General features: G+C 40.7%; 1 protein-coding gene and 1 long non-coding RNA gene across 8 annotated transcripts in view; one reads left to right on the top strand and one right to left on the bottom strand.

Moving 5' to 3' along the window:
• EPDR1 (ependymin related 1) overlaps window positions 1-10410 on the top strand; it is a 33138-nt gene extending 22728 nt beyond the window's left edge. The window contains 2 exon segments of the mRNA XM_067745888.1: window positions 7390-7598; window positions 8722-10410. Coding sequence (XP_067601989.1) covers window positions 7390-7598; window positions 8722-8915 — 403 coding nt within the window. The 3' untranslated portion in view covers window positions 8916-10410.
• Window positions 1-19594, bottom strand: part of LOC137228863 (uncharacterized) — a 211862-nt gene that overhangs the window by 17316 nt on the left and 174952 nt on the right. The window lies entirely within an intron of this gene.

Below are 19594 nucleotides of genomic sequence, written 5' to 3'. Positions count from 1 at the left end.
TAAAAGTTTTTGCAGAGCAAAGGAAACCATAAACAAGATGAAAATATAACCCTCAGAATGGGAGAAAATATTTGCAAATGAAGCAACTGACAAAGGATTAATCTCCAAAATGTACAAGCAGCTCATGCAGCTCAATATCAAATAAACAAACAACCCAATCCAAAAATGGGCAGAAGACCTAAATTGACATTTCTCCAAAGAAGATATACAGATTGCCAACAAAGACATGAAAGGATGCTCAACATCACTAATCACTAGAGAAATGCAAATCAAAACTACAGTGAGGTATCACCTCACACCAGTCAGAATGGCTGTCCTCAAAAATTCTACAAACAATAAATGCTGGAGAGGGTGTGGAGAAAAGGAAACCCTCTTGCACTGTTGGTGGGAATGTAAATTGATACAGCCACTATGGAGAACAGTATGGAGGTTCCTTAAGAAAATAAAAATAGAACTACCATCCCACCCAGCAATCCCACTACTGGTCATATACCCTGAGAAAACCATAATTCAAAAAGAGTCATGTACCACAATATTCATTGCAGCTCTATTTACAATAGCCAGGACATGGAAGCAACCTAAGTGTCCATTGACAGACGAATGGATAAAGAAGATGTGGCACATATATACAATTGAATATTACTCAGCCATAAAAAGGAATGAAATTGAGTTATTCATAATGAGGTGGATGGACCTAGAGTCTGTCATACAGAGTGAAGTAAGTCAGAATGCGAAAAACAAATACCGTATGCTAACACATATATATGGAATCTAAAAAAAAAAATGGTTCTGAAGAACCTAGGGGCAGGACAGGAATAAAGATGCAGATGTAGAGAATGGACTTGAGGACATGGGGAGTGGGAAGGGTAAGCTGGGACGACGTGAGAGAGTGGCATGTACTTATATACACTATCAAATATAAAATAGCTAGCTAGTGGGAAGCAGCCGCATAGCACAGGGAGACCAGCTCAGTGCTTTGTGACCACCTAGAGGGGTGGGATAGGGAGGGTGGGAGGGAGATGCAAGAGGGGGGATTTATGGGGATATATGTATACGTATAGCTGATACACTTTGTTATTGAGCAGAAACTAACACACCATTGTAAAGCAATTATACTCCAAGAAAGATGTAAAAAAAAAAAAACAGACAAAAAACCTGCACTATCCCTTGTGGAAGGGAAGTGGCTGGGAGGGGCTGGGGAAGGCTTCTGGTGTGCCATAACTGGATCTGGGTGGGGGCTTCCTAATTCTTCACTTTGTAAAATTTCTCAAGCTCTACACTTTAGATGTATGCAGTCCATTGTATGTTCATTACGCTTACCGAAAAAGGAAAAAGTTCTTTAAAAAAAAATCCTGACAGATAACATTTCTTACTTATCAGATGGGCACAAATCCAAGTTTGACAACATGATCTGTTGGCAAGACTATAAAGGAAACAGGTGCTCTCATATATTACTGATAGAAGTGCAAAACTGCACAACTCTTTGAAAAGAAATCTGATAATATTAACAAAATACCCTTTGCCCTAGTAGTTTCATATCAGTAATTTATCCTAAATATATAACTCCAAAATACCACAAGGTTATTCAGTATTTTGTTTTGGGCAATATAATAAGAATGGAAACAAGCCAATGTTCATTAGCAGGAGACTGACTAAATAACCAATGGTACTTACACACAATAAACTATTACATGGCCATAGAAAAGAATAATGACGACCTCTGTGTATTAATAGAGACAGGAAAAAGCAAGGTGTAGAAAAGTGTATACAGAATTCTACCCTTTCTGGAAAGAAGAGAGAAATAAGAGTGCACACATGTGTTTGCTTAGTTTGGTCAAAAGAAATGAAGGAAAATAACATGGAAGCCAATGAAAGGTGCTATCCATTGGGAGAATAAGGGATGGGGCAGGGATTGGGATGGGAGTGAGACTTCTCTTTTTAAATTTTTTTTTTATTTTTTGGCTGCGCCACATGGCATGTGGGATCTTAGCTCCACAAGCAGGGATCGAACCCGTGCCCCCTGCAGTGGAAGCGCAGAGGCCTAACCACTGGACAGCCAGGGAATTCCTAAACAAGTTTTTAAAAATTTTTTTTCTAATTTTGAGTGAGACTTCCCTGAATGTGTTTTTTTATATTGTTCTGAGTTCTGAAAGATGAAAAACTTTACATATTTAAATAATATAATTAAATCAAAGGGGAAGAGTGTGAAGTCCCCGAATTGAGAACAAACAAATGAACCTAATGATATATCAATCTGGAAACATAGCCACCCAGGGAACAGCGTTAGTCCAAGTGAATTTTTAATGCAGTATTGAGTTGTATTCTAAGGACAAAAAGAACTGCAATAAAATCTTCAACTTCACCGGGCAGTTGTATTTTTTGATAACACTTTTTTTTTTGATAACACTTTTAAAAGTATTATTTCAAAGCTATTGTAGGATAAAGCAAATAAGTAAATTTGCTAATGTTTTTGGGAAGCATGACTTTTATTTGAAGAGAAAATATATGTAAACATAAAAACAAAAATGATAGGGGAGAACCTATAATGTCAAATTTAGATTGGAAATATCAGTATGAATTCATGTTTTTGGTTTTTTTTTTCAACGTAAGAAGTTCTGACCACTGAAAGGTCCTTAAAACAATGATATCCCAATGACAATGAGCACATCTAGGGCCCAGATGTTGGTTTCTAAGTTGTTTCCCAGTAAGTTCCAGGTTTCCTTAGAGGAATGACTGATTTTAGATATGGTGCAAGGAAAGTCTAAGATGAGCCTGGGACACTTGTGTCACAGAAACCCAGGAATCACTCAAAAGACTAATGGAATCATGTTATAAGTCACAAATAGCAGGTGGAAGGAGTTCCCACTGACTGAACTTGGGATAATTTGAACATCAAATGGAATAATGACTTTAATTATTTGCCGTATGTTGAATAAATAAAAACCCGAGTGCAGAGTGATACTAGATAGACAGATGGATAGGTACCATTTGCTGTACAATTGGTAGCATCATATCAACCTCCAGTGAAATAATTGATTCAAGAAATTGTTTTACCTAAAATGATTAGGTGACAGTTATGGGGTAACAAGATATTCTCAGCATCACAAAGTATTACCCACCGATTACTTGGTAATTGCAAAAGGAAATGCCTTTATGATGGAGACATCTAGAGTAACCACGTGGCGTGGTGATGAAAGTTGGTAGCATTAATAGCGGAATGGGACATCACTTGTCTTCTGATGTGATGGGACATGAAGTACAGAGTCTTGTTTGTAAGAGATATTTAGGAAATAGATAAAGCAAATATGGCAAAATGTAACAACTGTTGAATCTAAATGGTAGATACGAAGGTGATCATTGTATTAGACCTTCAACTCTTCTGCAGTTTTAAAATTTTCATAATAAATTAGGGAAAAATGATTCCATTGATATGTACTTTATGGAAATACTTGGGAGACTACCAAGGACAAATTGTTGAATTTAAAATGCAGGTTAGAAAATATATAAATCATTATTTATTTTTGTAAAATGTGTATAGTACACTAAAAATTAATACATTTGCACACCTATGTTCATAGCAGCACTATTTAAAATAGCCAAAAGGTGGAAACAACCCAAGTGTCCATCCTTGAATGAATGAATAAACAAAATGTGATATATACACTCAATGGAATATTAGTTAGCCTTACAGAGGAAATTCTGATACATGCTACACTATGGATGAACCTTGAGGACATTATGCTAAGTGAAATAGCCCAGTCACAAAAAGAGAAATACTGTATGATGCCACTTATGTGAAGTACCTAGAGTAGTCAAGTTCATAAAGACAGAAAGTAGAATGGTGGTGGCCAGGAGCTGGGGGAGGGAGAAATGTGGAGCTGTTTAATGGGTACAGAGTTTCAGTTTTGCAAGGTGAAAAGAGTTGTGGAGGTTGGTTGCACAACAATGTGAACATACTCAACACTCCTGAACAGTACACTTAAAAATGGTTAAGATGGTAGCTTTTATGTGATGTGTATTTTACCACAATTAAAATTAAAAAATCAGTAGACACGTATGCAGAGAGTTGTTATTTCTCTAAGTTAGTTTCAATTTTTAGGAAGATGGATTTTTCAGGAAACAATAGAAATTGTCCACACAGCCTGAGAATTTTGTCAGAAGACACAAAAATCCTTTGTCCCATGAGGTGAGAGGCCAAGTGGCCCGCCGGGCACCTCCTCTGCATTTGGTTGCCATGAAAAGCTTGGCCTGCTGACCTCTTGACTGGGTGGGGAGAACCTGAGACCCAGCGGCAGGGCCCTTCCAGGAACAATGCTTTGCTTGGTGTCTGGCCAGCGAGGAGGCGAAGTTTGCAGGCTGTTGTTGACCCAGTGCTGGCGCGCCTGCCTCGTCCTTCACACCCATTCCAGCCCCTCACCTTGCCTGACTGCACCCTGGGGTGACTCCTGCCCTCACAGCTTCCTCCACTTCAGAGCCAGGCTTTGATCTCACCTCCCAGGATCCAGTTTCTGTTGAAGTCCATCACTGCTTCAGATCTACGGGTTATTACCCGCACAGCATCCCAAGCAGATGATTCATTTCAACCCTGGCTGATCTCTACATTTTGACCTTCTGGCTCTATCGGGCTCCAGGCCCTTTATCCTAGTTGTGATGGAGAACCTACATCTTGACTATGAAGACGTTCATATAAACATACAAGCCATGAAAATCTTCTTTTCCAAAACTTTCAGTGTAGCAGTACTAGCATTTATAGCCACATGGGATTTTGAAAAAAATGACTTATACAGTTCTATTTTGTTTCCCATTAAATTAATATTTTCTGTTTTACTTAAGGCACTGTCAACATAACCTCAGTATCATACTGTGCCCTCTTTTTTTCAAATTAAATATTTTGAAAACTTAGAAAAGTACAGAGAACATCATAACAAACACCTGTGTTCAGACTCCCCAGGATTAACCAATGTTAACATTTTGTAGTGATTGTTCCAAGTCTAGAATTTTCATTTTACTTCTGTATATGGACAGAGCTGGCCTCGGGAAAACAGTGAAGTTAGCAGAGTTCCTTTCCTGCTGCCCCCTTCCCTGGCAGTTGACTGACCAGGCATCCATGGCCCTTGGTTCTTCAGTGGCCCGTGTGGTGCCTCTCCCAGAACAGCTGTACTGGCGGCTGTTCCAGGGCTCTAGATGGAACAGTGGAGTCCTCAACTGTATTAGAAACGAGTCCTGGTTATGAGTCACACAAAAAGTTCCAAGCAGAAAAAGGAAAGTTATTAGAACAAAGGAAACTTATTATCATAACTCTGCAGGTGGATCTGTAGGCACCAGGCCTCAGAGAGGAAATGCATCCAGGAAATGAACAGCTGTTGGAATCCCAGCTTGCAGCTGCTTCTCTGTGCTTCATTCTTTATTCTTATCCAGTTCACCTGCTGGAAATTAGCCTCCCATGGCTCCTGTGTTTACATACGACATGACCAGCCACACGAAGAGACTGACTAGCAGACCTTCAGTGGCAGTTCCACATGTCCGAGCAGGAGCATCTGATTGTCCCACCCTGGGTCAGATGTCCCCCTCTGAGGAGGGTGGCCAGGTCATGTACACAAACATGGCCGCCAGGCTCCCACTTCTGTGCTTCTGTGGATTCGGGGGCTGAGTTTCAAGAAGGAAACCCCCCTCTCCTGCACATGGGTGCAAAGCTTTGAGGGGACAATCACTGCACGCAACTGGAGTATCAGCCAAAGCTAGGCCTGACTCTCTAGCCTAAACACCTTGAACTTGGGAAAGCACAAGGAGATGGGGAGGATGAAGATAGCCAGGCCTGACAGCACACGGTATAGGGGCTTCGTGGGCGGCCTCTCTCCCTGAGAGGATCGTGGGGCAGGATCTGTGTATGGACCAAGAATCCCATATTATGGCTGGAGTATGCTCTATAGTTGATGCTAATGTTTCTATATTCCTTCCATGAATGTTTAGACTGTGACGCGCCAGGGACTTAACCGTGAGTGAGGAAGCAGTGACAGTCCAACTCCAAACTCCTCCAAAGGGCTTGCACTTTGATGTGAGCCCTGCATGTATAGTCTAGGAGGTTGGCTCCATGTTTGAGCCGTAGCGCATAACGTGAACACTTCCTTTTCTTTCTCCATTCACTCCCACTTCTCAAGGTCTGTGCTTGGGTTTTACCCTTGTAAGTCATTTCAAACATTTTCTAGAATAAGCAGGGTCGATATTTCTAAATACGTAAAATGAGGTTATGTTTATATTTTTATGCTAGCTCATAGAAAATGAAATATAATCCTAATAATGGTACTATTTTGACCATATGGACAGTTATCATTTATAATATTTTTTCTGAAGAAATCTCAAACCCTGACTTGGGATGGAGAACAGGCATCCTCGTTGGGGGCTGTGGAGTGGGGTGAGCCTTACATATCACAGATAGTCTGTTGGCTATTATTTGCTCACGAAAAGCTACTTCTCTGGGCTCTTCTGCCCTCAGGTGTTGCAAATTTCACTTTTGGATCAGGGCTGCAACCTTACTCCACTTGATCAATAGCAGTGCCCTGAGTTTTAGATTGAGAGTTGAATGCATGGAAACTCACCGAGCTTCACCCAACACCAAGATGGCTTAGCTTTAGGAAAGACACAGGGCTGGTGACCACACAGCGTGCAAGGTGACGGCGGGCAGTCTGTGGGCTCGGGCACAGACTGGGAATACTTCCGGCTTGCTCTGCACGTAGGGTGTGCACTGGGTATGAGGGACGAGGCTGAGAACACGCAGACAAATTCAGTTCAGCGAAGCCATTCGCTTGGGGTCCCCTCAGCTTTTGTCCTTGCCTGTCTCAGCCCATTCCCAGCACAGCTGCACCTCACCAAAGCCCATTCCTATGATGACAGTTGAGACAGTGGGGCACAGGAGTCTGATGCGTCCTCAGCAGGCTCTTGGCATCCTGCATTCAGCATACCCCTGTGGTCCCTTGACTCAGTGCTACAAGGACTCAACAACTAAGGCAAGAGTCAAATCCTCCTGTGTCTCTGAGGCTAAAAGGTCACAAACCAGCTGCTAACCCAGGGCCTCACCTTCCTCATGTTTGTATCTCAAGCACAGGGTCTGTCATACAATAAGTACTTGATAAGGTAATAGGTAATTGATAGGTATGATAGGTTAACAGTCTCATGAATATTCGGTTTTGATCCCTGAATTTTAATTATTTTATATTCAAGTTGTTCATGCACCTAGTGTTTATAAGTAAGTAAATGATTGCCTAGCAGCAAAACTATTTTTTTCTATTTTAAGAATAACTTGTATCAAAGGTCTTTGGCTTTTATGCTGATAAAAGACATGGTGATTGTAACATAAAGTCCTGAACTGTTCTCTTTCAATCTGTCTTCCAGATTATTTGAATATATTTTCCTCTATAAGGATGGAGTGATGTTTCAGATTGAACAAGCCACCAAGCAGTGCTCCAAGATCACCCTGACAGACCCCTGGGACCCTCTAGACATCCCTCAGAACTCCACCTTTGAGGACCAGTACTCCATTGGGGGACCCCAGGAGCAGATCACCGTCCAGGAGTGGTCGGACAGAAAGTCAGCCAGATCGTGTAAGGGTTCAACAAAGTATTCAAGTATTGCATCTCAGGAAGCAGGATGGGAAATAATGTTTAAGTCCATTAAGGAAATTTAGAAGCTTAATCAAATTGTTTAACTCCATTTGCAGTCCCCAAATGTACTCTGCTAGTTGTGTAGTGCTGGGATCTAAGCAAGGCATTTGAACAAACACCTCAGCCTTCTAAGGCCCCCTGTAACTTTCTGCCACTTTGACTATAATGGGCTTGGCCTTGGCTCTGATGTTTCATGATGCCCTGGAGGTCTGTGACATGGAAGGTGTTTGTCTAAGTCACACATTAGATTTGCGTGCCTCCTTTTCCTTTCCCCCAAACACTAACTAAAGTTGCAGCGACCAGACCTACTGCCATTGTTATATCTGCTTTTATACATAGATGTGAAGCTCTTCTCTGCAATGCTGCCAACACACCTCCCCCAAGACTGTTTCAAAAACACAGGCCTTTGTGCTGTGGAAAACAGTATGATGGTTCCCTCCAAAGTGAAGCACAGAATTACCAGATGACCCAGCAATATAGGGCATATACCCTAAAGAACTGAAAGCAAGGACTCAAACAGATATTTGGACATCCATGTTCATAGCAGCATTATTCATCAAGGCCAGAGGTGCAAACAACCCAAGCGTCCATCAGCAGACAAATGGGTACACAAAGCTGGTGTATACACACAGTGGAAAATCACTGAAGCTTAAAAAGGAAGGAAATTCTGACACATGGTACAACACGGATGAACCTTGAGGACATTATGCTAAGTGAAAGAAGCCAGTCACTAAGGGATAAATACTGTATAATTTCCCTTATATGAGGTACCTAGAATAGTCAAAATCATAGAGACAGAAAGTAGAATGGTGGTTTCCAGGGACTGGGGGGAGGGAGGAATGGGGAGTTAGTGTTTAATGGACAGTTTCAACTGGGGGGTATGGGAAATTTCTGGAGATGGATGGTGGTGACGCTTTCATAACAGTGTGAATGTACTTAGTGCCACCAAACTGTACTTAAAAATGGTTAAAATGGTCTATTTTATGTATATTTTGCATAATTAAAAATACACACATTTTGCCTGTCTTGTACATTAAAAACTCAACTTGCCTTCCTCCTATAGATGAAACCTGGATTGGCATTTATACACTCAAGGATTGTTATCCTGTCCAGGAAACCTTCACCAAAAATTACAGTGTGCTGTTGTCCACACGGTTTTTCGACATACAGCTGGGCATTAAAGACCCGTCGGTGTTTACCCCGCCAAGCACATGCCAGACAGCCCAGCCGGAGAGGATGAGCGAGGACTGCTCCTGATAAGCGTGTGAACACGGAAGGGACAGCATCAGACATCAGATGCCAGCCGCCCCAGCTCGAACCAGATTTGAGACTTGAGAGATGAGACTCTCATTAGAGATAAATATCATAATTCTAGGAAGATAAACTTCGATGTGTGTTTTGTTTTGTTTTGTATGTGTGGTTGTGACTACTTGGGCTAGGTTTACAAAAAGGAATGGAATGGAGAGTATGTGATAATATATGAAGAGATGGCTAACACGGGGACCTCAGATGTTTCCGAAGCCTGTCTGGGAGCTGCGCTTTCTGTGTGCAGGTGTGTGGGAAGTGCGGTGGCATACACGGGGCGAGGGGAGGGTCAGCAGGGGTGAATGTATTGTTATCGACCTTACTGGGAATTGCTAGATGGCTGGCACATGGTGATAAAAGGAGCAGAACGACTTTGGTCAGTTTTGGTATTAATGCCCCAGCTCTTTACAGACAATGACCCGCTTGTTGCCTGCGCCAGGGTAGTGGCTGAGCCCACTGCTGCATGCCTCCAGCACCTCCTTTTCCCCCACCCTGTGCTCCCTTGGCTGCTGACAGTGTGATGCCTTAAAATCCCTTCCGGCCTTAAGAGCTTTATGGCATGACCCAATGGATGTAAACATTTGGGGAGGAAATGAAAGGCTGTAACACAAAGTAATGATTCCTCTAAAGATATATTTTAAACAGGAGGGTTTGGAAAATCTTAATGTCTATTTCTGGGTAAGCATGAGCCATATATGCTTCCTTTTTTTCTATGCAAGAGTATTGATATATGTGCTGAATCATCACATACTTGTCAAGAGACCTGTAGAGACAGGTAGCATTCTAACAATAGCACTGAACTGGGAGTCAGGGGACTATTGTTTCCGAAATCCAGGACAAGAATTGCCTTGTACTGGAACTCCTTTGATTCACTAGACATATTATGCTTCCCCTCACCTCTGCATCGCTGGGGCAGCGTTTCACAGCCTCTTTGTCTATCTGACTTCTGCTCAGCCTTCCCAGGTCAGCTCATGCATGGCCTTTGGAGGCTGCTCCCAAGCCTGGACTGGGTACACCTCGCAGCTTGAACATGCTAGTCTGACAATGCTTACTAGACTGTGTCTAAATTTCCTGCTTCCTGGATGCTCTCACTCACTAGCCTGGCTATGAGCGCCTTGAGTACGGGTACCGTGTTCTGTTTACTTTTATATGCCCAGCACCAAGTGCCTGGCACGTGGTCAGTGCCCTAAACATATGTAGAGTGGAGAATGCTAGCCTCTCTGGTCCTTACTTCCTCATCTGTTAAATGGGATTGGGTTTGCTGATCTCTAGGGAGATATCTAGTAATAAAATTTATCATTCTAGATTCCTTCTACTATTGTGTTTTATCTGGCCATCTATCCATCATCTGTTACCAGGAGAAATGTGCGATGCTTATATTACGCTGAAAACAATCTGTATTACTCACAGTTTATCTATATTGTTTCAATAAACAAATTTAATTGCATTTCTTAGTGTTTTTTGATATATTTGTTTTTGTAATAAATATGGGTTATCTCGGCTATAAGGGAGTTAAAATGCTTCTCTAATGAATAAAGTGCTTCCTGTGATCTACACCAAATTCATTTTCCTTTCTCAAAAGCCTGCTCTTCCTCTTAAAGTCCAGTTGCCTGGGTCAGAAGCCTCAGAGTCATTCTTGACCTATATTTTCTCCTTCAGTCCTCATAGGCGGTCAGTGTCCCGAGTCCCATCAGAGTAAAGCTACTGCCTCTTGTCCATCCCCTCAGCAGCCATCATCGAGGTTCAGTCTCTTAGCACTGCTGGCCTTTGCAAGATCTCTATACACTCTGTCCTTGTCCTTGTTCTAGAAGCCAACCTCTGTTTGTTCGTTTGTTCATTCATTCATTCATAAGCCAGTCCTGAATCCCTGTTGTCTCCAGTGCCCATGCGGGTTCCTAGAGTCACAGAGTAGCGTGCAGCCCAGTCAAGGCCGGAATCTGGAATGACACCTGGGGAAACTTTCACAGCTGCCTTCGAGGCAGTCCAGCCTGATCAAGCCTTTGTGACAGCATTTCCCCCACTTTCTCTCTCTCCACTCAAAAGATAGCCCCGCTCCATTCCAAACTGCACACCCCTCTTAGTTAGCCTCGGATCTTCGCATCTGCCCACCCCAGTCCACAGCCCCACTCAAAGCAGAAAGGAAGGGAACTCATTCTATCCAGGACACGTGAAGTGGGTGCCTTTCGTTTTTCAGTTTGCCCGTTTTGGTCGTTAAACCCCTTCGCAGTTAAGCCAAGTCTTCCTTCCGGAAGGATTTTACATCTGGTGGGACCTCAATACACACCTGATGGTTGCCCTGCCCCTGTGGTTCTCCACTGCCTACAGGTAAAGCTGAGGCTCTCTAGCCTGGTGTCCAAGGCCCTTTTGATCAGGCCCTGACTCCCTCTCCAGCCTCGGTCCTTGGCACTGTTCTCTCTTTCCCAATGGCCACAAGAGCCTGAGAAGTGAAGCTTGGGTTACCTCTGACTATAGGGGGTTTTCTCAGTCACCAATCTTGTGTAAAACTCGATAGTGGCCATCATAGTAAAAACTAAGAGTGCTCTTGAATAGGGCAGGAACTGGTCCGTATTAGTGAAGAGGAGCATCTGACGCCTCACTTATCTGCGGACAGGGATGCCATTCCTGACGTGGGCCTGCACCAGGCTTAGGTCCCACTTTGCGGACCCCCTGGCTCATGTGTTGCTGATCCTTTATGCTATGTCGGAGCAACTTCCTTGCACCCCTCCCAAGGCAAACTGCCAGGATCCATGCAAGCCCCGTGGTCTTCTCTACCTTCTGCCTTCAACTCTAAAGGCCCTGCCCTGGGAGAGAGCCATCCCTCCCTCTCCCACTGGCCCATGTGGAGTGAAACGGGCCTGGCCTTTCTGGCCCCAATTGTTCTAATTATCAGGGTGACTTTCTTACAAGAAGCTTTGCTAATTGAGATAATGCTGCATTTCCTAAGATTAGGACACAGTATTCAAAATAGGAAAGCATTTAAATATTTTTAAAAGGCCAGAAAGTTTAGATCTCTGAGGAAATTTCCTGTGAAGTACTAAATTTCCCAACAAGCTAAATTCTACACCATTTGAAAACTCAATACTCACCCCTTGCTGGATTTTCTTTACTAACTCCACCCTCTCAATTTTCCCTCTGTTTTAAACTGGTGTATTCACCTGTGCCACACGGTGGTGTTTTTCAGTTTTTCCAAGCATGTGGATTGTGTTTTCCTCCATCTACTGAAGGCACCTCAGATGCAGGAACAGCGTCCTTGCTGTTCTGCTGACTTCAGTTGGAGGAGAGAATGGCCTCCTCAGCCGAAGTCTTGTGAGTAATTTATGAGATTTAAAGGCCTTGTGGGCGGCCATCTTTTTAAAATGATAAACTTAACTTCATATATGGATATTCTAGCATCAATAATCTTTTAAGAACTCTGCTAGGATAATTACAACTGAAATGTACTTTTGTTTTAAAGCAGAATTATTATTTCAGCAATGTGCAGAAAAGACATTGAGCTATAATTTATTGTATATTTTATTCAGGGAGAATGACACTTTTGTATCCCTACTTTAAAATTCATATTGTTTTCATTAGGGCAAATATTAACCATAGTTACTGTATCTATTTCCTAATTAAGATGGAAAGGGTAATGTAGCTTCAGCAATCGGGAAGTGGGATGTAGTTATCCTATAATTTAGGAATAATTTGCAGTGGATACAACATTCATGGTATTCGGGTAATCTGAGTATACATGTGTGTGTTCTGTGCTGCAGCTACACCTATAACATTCCCAGTGGTACAGTGTATATTTATTTTAAAGTACATTTGTTCGAATTGGATAACTAAGTGCTCTTTTCCTTCATCAGTGTACTTTTTGATGACAAAATAAGTACTCTTCTTATTAAAATACGTCTGCTATCATTGCAATTTCACTTGAGCTCTATAATATCAATAAAGAAAACTATCAAAAAACACAATAAATTAAAGGTTATCTTGTGAAATCGTTTCTCAGACCTAAGGTACATTTTTAACTAAGCTCTCAGCCTAGTTGATTAGTTCTCTCAGCCTGGAGAAAGGTTGGGAAAACACTGGTGTTAGTTTCCCAACCAGGAGGTACCAACCTAAACTTTTGAAAAATTCCCAGTTAACTAAATACACAAACTTGTTTGATAAACAGTATAGTCTCGGGCTAGAGTGGGTGGTTATATGAAATAGATATTTAGGGTCTCTTGATTTTGTTTCACTCCTCGTGGCAGAAGTGGTTTGTTGTAGAGTCATGGTACAGCTGTCCTATCTTATGGAATAAGAACATCTTAGCAAAGCCAAGTTTTCCATTAAATTCTATTGGATTGGCCCAAACCCCAAATGAACTTTTTGGCCAACCCAGTACTATAAAATGCAGAATTCTCTTCCAGCAAAAACAAAGTTGTATAAAAGTTAAATTGAAAACTTTTTTTTTTCTTTTTTAAATTTTCTTGTATTTATTTTTTTAACATCTTTATTGGAGTATTACTGCTTTACAATGGTGTGTTAGTTTCTGCTGTATAACAAAGTGCATCAGCTATACATATACATATATCCCTGTATCCCCTCTCTCTTGTATCTCCCTCCCACCCTCCCTATCCCAACCCTCTAGGTGGTCACAAAGCACAAAGCTGCTCTCCCTGTGCTATGTGGTTGCTTCCCACTAGCTATCTATTTTACCTTTGGTAGTGTATATATGTCCATGCAACTCTCTCACTTCAGTCCAGCTTACCCTTCCCCCTCCCCGTGTCCTCAAATCCATTCTCTACGTCTGCGTCTTTATTCTTATCCTGCCCCTAGGTTCATCAGAACCATTTTTATTTTTAGATTCCATATATATGTGTTAGCATACGGTATTTATTTTTCTCTTTCTGACTTACTTCACTCTGTATGACAGACTCTAGGTCCATCCACCACACTACGAATAACTCAATTTTGTTTCTTTTTATGGCTCAGTGACGTTCCATTGTGTATATGTGCCACATCTTCTTTATCCATTCATCTGTCAATGGACACTTAGGTTGCTTCCATGTCCTGGCTATTGTAAATAGAGCTGCAATGAACACTGTGGTACATGACTCTTTTGAATTATGGTTTTCTCAGGGTATATGACCAGTAGTGGGATTGCTGGGTTGGATAGTAGTTCTATTTCTACTTGGGAACCTCCATACTGTTCTCCATAGTGGCTGTATCAATTTACATTCCCACCAACAGTGCAAGAGGGTTCCCTTTTCTCCACACCCTCTCCAGTATTTACTGTTTGTAGACTTTTTGATGATGGCCATTCTGACTGGTGTAAGGTGATACCTCATTGTAGTTTTGATTTGCATTTCTCTAATGATTAGTGATGTTGAGTATTCTTTCATGTGTTTGTTGGCAGTCTGTATATCTTCTTTGGAGAAATGTCTATAGGTCTTCTGCCCATTTTTGGATTGGGTTGTTTGTTTTTTTGATATTGAGCTGCATGAGCTGTTTGTAAATTTTGGAAATTAATCCTTTGTCAGTTGCTTCATTTGCAAATATTTTCTCCCATTCTAAGGGGTGTCTTTTCGTCTTTTTTATGGTTTCCTTTGCTGTGAAAAAGCTTTTAAGTTTCATTAGGTCCCATGTGTTTATTTTTCTTTTTATTTCCATTTCTCTAGGAGGTGGGTCAAAAAGGATCTTGCCGTGATTTATGTCATGGAGTGTTCTGCCTATGTTTTTCTTTAACAGTTTTCTAGTGTCTGGCCTTACATTTAGGTCTTTAATCCATTTTGAGTTTATTTTTGTGTATGGTGTTAGGGAGTGTTCTAATTTCATTCTTTTACATGTAGTTGTCCAGTTTTCCCAGCACCACTTATTGAAGAGGCAGTCTTTTCTCCATTGTATATTCTTGCCTCCTTTATCAAAAATAAGGTGACCATATGTGCATGGGTTTATCTCTGGGCTTTCTATCCTGTTCCATTGATGTATATTTCTGTTTTTGTGCCAGTACCATACTGTCTTGATTACTGTAGCTTTGTAGTAAAGTCTGAAGTCCAGGAGCCTGATTCACCAGCTCTGTTTTTCTTTCTCAAGATTGCTTTGGCTACTCAGGGTCTTTTGTATTTCCATACAAATCGTAAAATTTCTTGTTCTAGTTCTGTGAAAAATGCCACTGGTAGTTTGATAGGGATTGCATTGAATCTGTAGATTGCTTTGGGTAGTAGAGTCATTTTCACAATGTTGATTCTTCCAATCCAAGAACATGGTATGTCTCTCCATCTGTTTGTATCATCTTTAATTTCTTTCATCATTGTCATAGTTTTCTGCATACAGGTCTTTTGTCTCCTTAGTAGGTTTATTCCTAGGTATTTTATTTTTCTGTTGCAATGGTAAATGGGAGTGTTTCCTTAATTTCTCTTTCAGATTTTTCATCATTAGTGTACAGGAATGCCAGAGATTTCTGTGCATTAATTTTGTATCCTGCTACTTTACCAAATTCATTGATTAGCTCTAGTAGTTTTCTGGTAGCATCTTTAGGATTCTCTATGTATAGTATCATCATCTACAAACAGTGACAGTTTTGCTTCTTCTTTTCTGATTTGGATTCCTTTTATTTCTTTTTCTTCTCTGATTGCTGTGGTGAAAACTTCCAAAATGATGTTGAATAATAGTGGTGAGTGTGGGCAACCTTGTCTTATTCCTGATCTTAGAGGAAATAATTTCAGTTTTTCACCATTGAGAATGATGTTGGCTGTGGTTTTGTCATATATGGCCTTTGTTATGTTGAGGTAAGTTCCCTCTATGCCTACTTTCTGGAGGGTTTTTTTTTATCATAGATGGGTGTTGAATTTTGTCAGAAGCTTTTTCTGCATCTATTGAGATTATCATATGGTATTTATCCTTCAGCTGGTTAATATGGTGTATCACATTGATTGATTTGCTTATATTGAAGAATCCTTGCATTTCTCGGATAAACCCCACATGATCATGGTGTATGATCCTTTTAATGTTCTGTTGGATTCTGTTTGTTAGTGTTTTGTTAGTGTTTTGCGCCTATGTTCATCAGTGATATTGGCCTGTAGTTTTCTGTCTTTCTGACATCTTTGTCTAGTTTTGGTATCAGGGTGATGATGGCCACGTACAATGAGTTTGGGAATGTTCCTCCCTCTGCTATATTTTGGAAGAGTTTGAGAAGGATAGGTGTTAGCTCTTCTCTAAATGCTTGATAGAATTTGCCTGTGTAGCCATCTGGTCCTGGGCTTTTTTTTGTTGGACGATTTTTAATCACAGTCTCAATTTCATTGCTTGTGATTGGTCTGTTTATATATTCTGTTTCTTCCTGGTTCAGTCTCAGAAGGTTGTGCATTTCTAAGAAATTGTGCATTTCTTCCAGGTTGTCCATTTTATTGGCATAGAGTTGCTTGTAGTAATCTCTCCTGATCCTTTGTATTTCTGCAGTGTCAGTTGTTACTTCTCGTTTTTCATTTCCAATTCTATTGATTTGAGTTTTCTCCCTTTTATTCTTGATGAGTCTGGCTAATGGTTTATCAATTTTGTTTATCTTCTCAAAGAAAATGCTGTTAGTTTTATTGATATTTGCTATTGTTTACTTCATTTCTTTTTCATTTATTTCTGATCTGATCTTTATGATTTCTTTCCTTCTGCTAATTTTGGGGTTTTTTTGTTCTTCTTTCTCTAATTGCTTTAGGTGTAAGTTTAGGTTGTTTATTTGAGATGTTTCTTGCTTCTTGAGGTAGGATTGTATTGCTCTAAACTTCCCTCTTAGAACTGCTTTTGCTGCATCTTATAGGTTTTGGGTTGTCGTGTTTTCATTGTCACTCTAGGTAGTTTTTGATTTCCTCTTTGATTTCTTCAGTGAGCTCTGGGGTATTTAGTAGCATATTGTTTAGGCTCCATGTGTTTGTATTTATTACAGTTTTTTTTTCCTGTAATTGCTATCTAATCTCATAGCATTGTGGTTGCAAAAGATACTTGATACAATTTCAGTTTTCTTAAATTTACCAAGGCTTGATTTGTAACCCAAGATATGATCTGTCCTGGAGAATGTCTCAGAAGCACTTGAGAAGAAAGTGCATCCTGCTGTTTTTAATGGAATGTCCTATAAATATTAATTAAGTCCATCTTGTCTAATGTGTCATTTAAAGCTTGTGTTTCCTTATTTATTTTCATTTTGGCTGATCTGTCCATTGGTGAAAGTGGGGGATTAAATTCCCCTACTATGACAGTGTTACTGTTGATTTTCCCTTTTATGGCTGTTAGCATTTGCCTTATGCATTGAGGTGCTCCTATGCTGGGTGCATAAGTATTTCCAATTGTTATATCTTCTTCTTGGGTTGATCCCTTGATCATTATGTAGTATCCTTCTTTGTCTCTTGTAATAGCTTTTACTTTAAAGTCTATTTTGTCTGATATGAGAATTGCTACTCCAGCTTTCTTTTGATTTCCATTTGCATGGATTATCTTTTTCCATCCTCTCACTTTTAGTCTGTATGTGTTCCTAGGTCTGAAGTGGGTCTCTTGTAGACAGCATATATACGGGTCTTGTTTTTGTATCCATTCAGCCAGTCTATGTCTTTTGGTTGGAGCATTTAATCCATTTACATTTAAGGTTATTATCGATATGTATGTTCCTATTACCATTTTGTTAATTGTTTTGGGTTTGTTATTGTAGGTCTTTTCCTTCTCTTGTGTTTCCTGACTAGAGAAGTTCCTTTAGCATTTGTTGTAAAGCTGGTTTGGTAGTGCTGCATTCTCTTAGCTTTTGCTTGTCTGTAAATGTTTTAACTTCTCCATCGAATCTGAATGAGATCCTTGGTGGGTAGAGTAATCTTGGTTGTACGTTTTTCCCTTTCATCACTTTAAATATATCCTGCCACTCTCTTCTGGCTTGCAGGGTTTCTGCTGAAAGGTCAGCTGTTAACCTTATGGGAATTCCCTTGTATTTATTTGTTATTTTTCCCTTGCTGCTTTTAATATTTTTTCTTTGATTTAATTTTTGATAGTTTGATTAATATGTGCCTTTTATGTTTCTCCTTGAATTTATCCTGTATGGGACTCTCTGTGCTTCTTGAACTTGATTGACTATTTCCTTTCCCTTTTTGGGGAAATTTTTAACTATAATCTCTTCAAAATTTTCTCAGACCCTTTCTTTTTCTCTTCTTCTTCTGGGACCCCTATAATTCAAATGTTGGTACATTTAATGTTGTCCCAGTGGTCTCTAAGACTGTCCTCAATTATTTTCATTCTTTTTCCTTTATTCTGCTCTGTGATAGTTATTTCCATTGTTTTATCTTCCAGGTCAGTTATCCGTTCTTCTGCGTCAGTTATTCTGCTATTGATCCTTTCTAGAGATTTTTAAATTTCATTTATTGTGTTGTTCATCATTGTTTGTTGGCTCTTTACTTCTTCTAGGTCCTTGTTAAACGTTTCTGTATTTCCCCCATTCTATTTCCAAGATTTTGTATCATCTTTACTATCATTACTCTGAATTCTTTTTCAGGTAGACTGCCTATTTCCTCTTCATTTGCTTGGTCTGGTTTGTTTTTACCTTGCTCCTTCACCTGCTGCATATTTCTCTGTCTTCTCATTTTGTTTAACTTACTGTGTTTGAGATCTCCTTTTCGCAGGCTGCAGGTTCGGAGTTCCTGTCGTTTTTGGTGTCTGCCCCCAGTGGGTGAGGTTGGTTCAGTGGCTTGTGTAGGTTCCTGGTAGCGGGGACTAGTTCCTGTGTTCTGGTGTGTGGGGCTGGATCTTGTCTTTCTGGTGGGCAGGGCCGCATCCAGTGATGTGTTTGGGGTGTCTTTGATCTTAGTATGATTTTAGGCAGCCTCTCTGCTAATAGGTGGGGTTGTGTTCCTGTCTTGCCAGTTGTTTGACATGGGGCATCCAGCACTGGAGCTTGCTGGCCATTGGGTGGAGCCGGGTCTTAGTGTTGAGATGGAGATCTCTGGGAGAGCTCTCACCGATTGATATTATGTGGGGCCAGGAAGTTTCTGGTGGTCCAATGTCCTGAACTTGGCTCTCCCACCTCAGAGGCTCAGGCCTGACACCAGGCCGGAGTACCAAGACCCTGTCAGCCACACGGCCAGGTACGTGGGGATTTTCTTGCCTTTTGGGAAGTCTGAGGTCTTCTGCCAGCATTCAGCAGGTGTTCTGTAGGAGTTGTTCCACATGCAGATGTATTTTTGATGTATTTGTGGGGAGGAAGGTGATCTCCACGTCTTACTCCTCTGCCATCTTGAAGGTCTCTCTCCAGCACCTTAGAGATTTTCAGTTCAAATATCTCCCTTTGAAGTCACCCTAATATAGAGTATTTCCAAACTGAATGTTCTTCCCTAAGCCACTAACCATTGGCCCCTTCTATCAGAAATTCAGAATTATCTCCATGCCTATGGATCTATGCCCCTTATAGTGGACATTGCCATTTAATGAGAAAGGAAAATAGCCTGAATGAGAAGGCCTACTGGTTTGGGAAATACTGTCTCAGCTTTTTCAGTTCAATCAATTTAAAATGACTTTTATTTTGTCTACTCAGAACAATTAAAGTACAGTATTATGATGTGTTCAAGTGTGTAGCAATTGAACTTTGGAGGACACTTTTTAGTTTAGCTTTGTATGGAAATTATATTATGTAGATAGTCCTT

Source organism: Pseudorca crassidens, chromosome 8 (assembly GCF_039906515.1).
Source record: "Pseudorca crassidens isolate mPseCra1 chromosome 8, mPseCra1.hap1, whole genome shotgun sequence".
Lineage (NCBI taxonomy): Eukaryota > Metazoa > Chordata > Mammalia > Artiodactyla > Delphinidae > Pseudorca > Pseudorca crassidens.
This window is presented reverse-complemented; position numbering and strand designations above follow the sequence as displayed.